This window comes from Chaetodon trifascialis, chromosome 2 (genome assembly GCF_039877785.1).
Source record: "Chaetodon trifascialis isolate fChaTrf1 chromosome 2, fChaTrf1.hap1, whole genome shotgun sequence".
Classification (NCBI taxonomy): domain Eukaryota; kingdom Metazoa; phylum Chordata; class Actinopteri; order Chaetodontiformes; family Chaetodontidae; genus Chaetodon; species Chaetodon trifascialis.
This window is the reverse complement of record NC_092057.1, coordinates 15,267,941-15,272,864: the sequence shown is the minus strand read 5'-3', so window position 1 is coordinate 15,272,864 and position 4,924 is coordinate 15,267,941. Positions and strand designations below refer to the sequence as shown.

At 41.4% G+C, this 4,924-nt stretch overlaps 1 protein-coding gene across 2 annotated transcripts; it reads right to left on the bottom strand.

The window, feature by feature from the left end:
* Window positions 1–636: 636 nt before the first annotated feature.
* Window positions 637–4,108, bottom strand: LOC139346334 (tumor necrosis factor ligand superfamily member 14-like). 2 transcript variants are annotated; one of them, XM_070985370.1, is made up of 7 exons: window positions 4,013–4,108; window positions 3,216–3,476; window positions 2,413–2,481; window positions 2,279–2,312; window positions 1,967–2,038; window positions 1,626–1,863; window positions 637–1,450 (listed from the first exon to the last, which is right to left on the bottom strand). In XM_070985370.1, exons 2-7 carry the CDS (start codon window positions 3,411–3,413, stop codon window positions 1,261–1,263), a joined length of 801 nt encoding a protein of 266 aa, XP_070841471.1. In that variant the 5' UTR covers window positions 3,414–3,476; window positions 4,013–4,108; the 3' UTR covers window positions 637–1,260. The 2 variants fall into 2 exon arrangements, with proteins under 2 accessions (XP_070841471.1, XP_070841464.1); XM_070985363.1 differs by lacking the exon at window positions 4,013–4,108 and having other exon boundaries at window positions 1,143–1,450; window positions 3,216–3,492.
* Window positions 4,109–4,924: the final 816 nt, after the last annotated feature.

Here is a 4,924-nt window from a genome sequence, read left to right as displayed (position 1 = left end):
TCTGAGGTCAGTCTTTCCACTCACCTACCTGTCTGTCTACCTGTCTACATGGTTTCCTGTGCCTTAACACCATTCTCATGCATTTGTTACGCTTGTCTGTTTTGTTTCTTTTTCCACCCTAATTCCCTGACAGAATTCCCTTTTTGGCTGCTGAACTATCCTTTACTTAAAATTTCTGTACCTGTACGTGGCTTTTTTTCCATTTGACAGAGCTGCAATGTTTGCAAAACTTTCCCCTGTACTCTGAGAAAAGCTGAGTCAGCCACACCGGCCTCACCACCTCCCCTCCATCCTCTCCTCACTGCATCCTTACACAACCACATCCTGCATTTCACACACAAGCATACACACAAACACACTGCTTTGCAGGCATTTGTGTGTATTGAAAGTCTATAGATCTGCAGCTGTTTTGAGTGGGTTGCATATCTGTGGTTTGTCTCAGTGTGCTTCTGGTATTCAAGCTGGTTCCAAACAGTTTCACATTGGTTTTTGCACAGTTTGTGATGTGAGCCAATAAGAAATCTGTTTGAACTTCCTCCCACTGATTATCTATTTAAAACATTTATTACATTGATGTTGATATCTGTCCGAGATATGACCTTCATCAGGAACTGATGTCACCTCACATTGTTGTTTGATAAGAAACCGCATTTTATTCGCACAAAAGAATATATATATATATATCTATATCAAATTATCAAGTAGGATTATATAACCTGAATATCAGATACATTTTATGACATCACAACCATTTGTTGCTTTTTCATAAGTGATTCAAATACATTCATCAGACACTGTATAATTTAGATAATGTATATAGGATAGTATATATTAGATATATAAAATTCAACACAACATATGTAAATTAACACAATTAAGACATAAGGTGCATTGCAAATGTTTCCTGCATTCCAATAGCTTCCTGTGAAGTGCACAGGACACTGACGCTGACCCACAAAAAATGCTCATTTCAAAGGGAAATGTGATGTGGGATGTGATGTGTTGGGAAGAACTGAACAGTTCATCAGTTCGCTGACAAACAAGATTATCCATCAATCACTGCGCCTCACTAGAGCGCCAAAACTTTGTTTACATGTGTCTTTAAGTTTTGTCATCGTAACAAGCATTACTAATGTGACTCTTCAAGTGGTGAAGTTACCTTAAAACAGCAATGTTTGCTATAAACCAAACACTCTAATACCTCCAGGGAAACTAGTTATTGTTGATCACAATGTGGGACAGAGGTATTTCTATATACCTCTATGGAGATATCATAAAGGCTCCCATCAAATTGTCAGTAGTTCCTGGACGCATCTTCTGTATGTCCTCCAGTGTGACAAAAATCTGATCTCCTTTCTCTAGATGGAAGATCCCAGCCAGGAAACTGTTCCACAGATCATCCCCACCTGAAAACTTTGCATTTGAAGGTTTCGGAGTCCGGCAGCGGAAACTAGAGGAAACATGCCACAATTGTCACAAGGAGCAGAAAAATGGAGACAGCACTAATCTCAATCTGCCTTCAAACACATAGAAGCAAAGCAGCAAACAGGTTGCACTCAAGCAGGCACTTGTAAGCACATGTGCAACAACAGAGGAAGGAAGTAAGGAGTGGCACACTGACTAACCTTTTTGATTTCATAAGTTCTATAGAGTGATCATAGGCCTTGGTGTCTTTCATGACCTTGTGCTGGATAAGCGAACACTCCTCTGCAGCATTTAATGTCACTTTGGAGTAAAGGTAATAGTGGCCTTCCTTTTCAACCAACAACCGACCGTTGTTGTAACCCATAAGGTAGGTGATGGTTTCGCCACCTTTATGTACCCATTGAACCACATTGTGCTCCCCTATAGGACTCCCGGAGCCTGAGATGAAGATGCAAATTAAGAGAAAATGAAAGAGAGCAGTTCAATTTAACCATTAAGTTCAAATACAATATTTAGATTTGAGCATTGAGAGGTCTCTAACCTATCAGTTGAGCAAATGGCCTCTGTTGGTCCGTTTCCAGATGTGGTCGTACTGTAGGAGGCTCACTGGATGCTGTTCAAGAAAGGGCCAGATCAATCAGCAAGCCAACCAACTGTTCAATATTCAAATCAACACATGAATTTATATGTGAGGTTTTGCATGTGTTTTGAGCCCTGTTCTCAAAAAATAACATTTTTGTGCTGAAATCTTAGTTACAACATTTTATCTTGTGTCACATCATCTTAGCTGTCGACAGTTGTTAAAGATGCAAGATTAATTCATACATCACATATTTGTGGCTTTTCTCCATACCTTTAGGTCCCACTCTGCTCATTATGGTGCCACCCTGAAACAGAAAAAAAGTGAAAGCTCAAAACTCAAACAACACATTAGGCATAAGCCATGATTTGTACACAAAGACATGCCTACTATACACCCACACTTACCTGCTGGCCAGATGTTTTGTGGTTGGACAGGTTCTGGCAGAGAGGGTGAGACTTGCAGTGGGAAAACGCCTGCAGGGAGAGACAGAGAAAAGTGAGTGAGAGACAAAGATTGAACGGACAGGTGAGTACCACAATCTGTGTGTGTTTGCAATCAAGATGTCAAAAGTTCAAGAGCGTGTAAGTACAGGAACTCCCCTGTGTCGTGGAAAGCAACAGAAATGAGTGGAAATGTGAAAATTTCCTGAATGAATACAAGCACATTCTAACTTTTACATAACTTAAGTCACACGCACAAAGAAGACGTATTGTGACACAACATGAATTTTAAGAAGTTAAATTAGAAAGTACATTTTCAATTAGTTTTTTAAAATGAAACTTGTGTGTTAAGTAATGTAAATAAATGGTAATTGGTCCATCACTATGTTTACTAGCCTCTGCAAAAAAGTGACATTACATATTCTCTAAGTTTTGGCTTTTATCTGCGGTGCAAATGACATAACATGCAAAGAAGAGGCAGGTGTGTAATAATCAGCATTATGAAACTCTTTCAAAAGCGAAGTTAAATTGTGGGTTTGCACTTGAGAGCGAAAAGAAAGGGAAGTACGACTAGAGAAAGAAATTTCGAACCAGGAACTTAAAGATCAAATGATGACCCACATGCTAATATGTTTATCTCTCTGTGTGTCTAGTTATGACGTAGAGATAAACAGGGAAATTCAATGGAAAGGAAGTTTCCATGTGTTTCAAACACCGAGGCCAAGCTCTTCACTGAGACAGATACACACACACACAAGGAGCCTCACCTCCGTTTTTTGGTATAGATTGTAGATTAAATATCCCTCGACAACAAGTCCCAGCACGGTGAGTCCCACCAGCAGGAGAAGAAACTTTTGGCCTGCCCCCGCCCACCTCGGTTTCTTCCCGCCTGTCACGGAGGTATAGTTCGCCTGGCTGTCCACCACAAACACCTGAGGGCATGTACCCATGCCGCCCTCTGCCATCCCACCAGATCACACTCCACCTAAGCTACACGTCAAAGAGCCTGATGTGGCAAAGAAGGGGTGCTGGAAGAAATGGTGGATAAGGGTAAGGTAAAGCAAAGAAGGAGGGAACAGAAAGGCAGAGAGACAGGCAAGTAGTGGAGAGATGAGAAAAAGCAAAGAAATAAAGATGGGAAGTCAGAAACAGGCGGAGAAAGAGAGTCATGAGACATTCAGACATGACAGCAGAAGTTTTGTCTACTCTGTTTACAGTAGGCACAGGCAATGCAACAGGCTTCTGGGAAACAAAGTGATTTCAACATACCCTGCTTACTGCAAGCACACAAGGAGAGGCAGCTTCAATGAATCCAAACAAAAAAAGTCCAACTCTTATATTTTGTTCAAAGTAATTCAGAAAGAGTTTATGATGATTTAGATGTACACCAGATGTTCCTGCCACAGCTCAGTCAACCATCAGCACAGGGCAGTTTTCACACCTCTAAAGCTCCTTTGGGACATTTAATGTCCAAAATGTTCTCAAACATATTTAAACAGCTGAGATAAAAATAGTAACATTCTTTGAAACATCACTGCGCGTATGATTACTCTAAATATCTCACCTTCTGAGAATAGAAAACCCTCCACGTGCAGGTATCTGTCCTCCCTCACTTCATGCGTCTGCTCGCCTGCTGCCAGCTATCACTAATATTGCTTTTCAAGCCAGCTCATGTAAGGAGGAAATGAAGATGACATGGGGAAGAGGCAGCAAAGAGAGAAAGACAGAGAGCGAGAGAGTGAGTAGCGTGCATGTGAGTGTGTGTGTGCGTGGGACACTCCCTACGCTACTGGATGCAGTTATCGTCCCTCAGCTGACACTTCCTCTCACTTCAATTTCTCACTCTGCATGTTTCGTGTGTTGAACACTTTTGGTTTGTGTTCTCGGCTTTTGAAGCTATTTTCTTTTGTCAGTTCCTGAGAAACTTGGACAGTTTGCCTCGCTGAGCCATGCATCTGGCACATTATTAGTCCTACTGAACCATGCAGTGTGACCTTAGAGGGGACAGTGGAGGAGTTGTTGCAAGCTGTTAAATTCGCACCCATACTTTAACAGCTACCCACCGCTGCTAATATCACCATCTACTATCACAGCCTGATTCATCTGTATTTTAATGCAGCACAGTATTACTCTCACAGGCTGCTTTCTCACATGTTAGCCAATATAAACGTCTCAGCCGTGTGTCTCTCAACGTTAGGAACTTTTGTCGTGTCAGCTGGCTGACCTGCAGTGATTGAAGATGAGTACCGTGTTGCAGAGGATTGGAGGCAGTGAAGTGAACCGCAGCTCAGGTGCGAGGCCTGTTGTAATGTGGTGACACCTCTTGTTTTGTTTTGCTTTTTATCTTTTTTTTTTTTTTCCACATGTTTCAGATCACTGCTTCCTCACATTAAGTATCACTGTCCTCTTCCTTTTTTGTCCTGTATTGTTTCTCTTATGAGTGACACACTTCTGTTTTTAGGTACAATCTGCTTTT

Bases quoted from the DNA above. Each gene is read 5' to 3' on its own strand.
- LOC139346334 (XM_070985370.1), bottom strand. From the start codon at position 3,413: ATGGCAGAGGGCGGCATGGGTACATGCCCTCAGGTGTTTGTGGTGGAC. The intron at 2,482-3,215 runs GTGAGGCTCCTT...CTCTCCCTGCAG, and splicing joins ATCTATACCAAAAAACGGAG to GCGTTTTCCCACTGCAAGTC. The intron at 2,039-2,278 runs GTATGGAGAAAA...TTTCTTGAACAG, and splicing joins GAGCAGAGTGGGACCTAAAG to CATCCAGTGAGCCTCCTACA.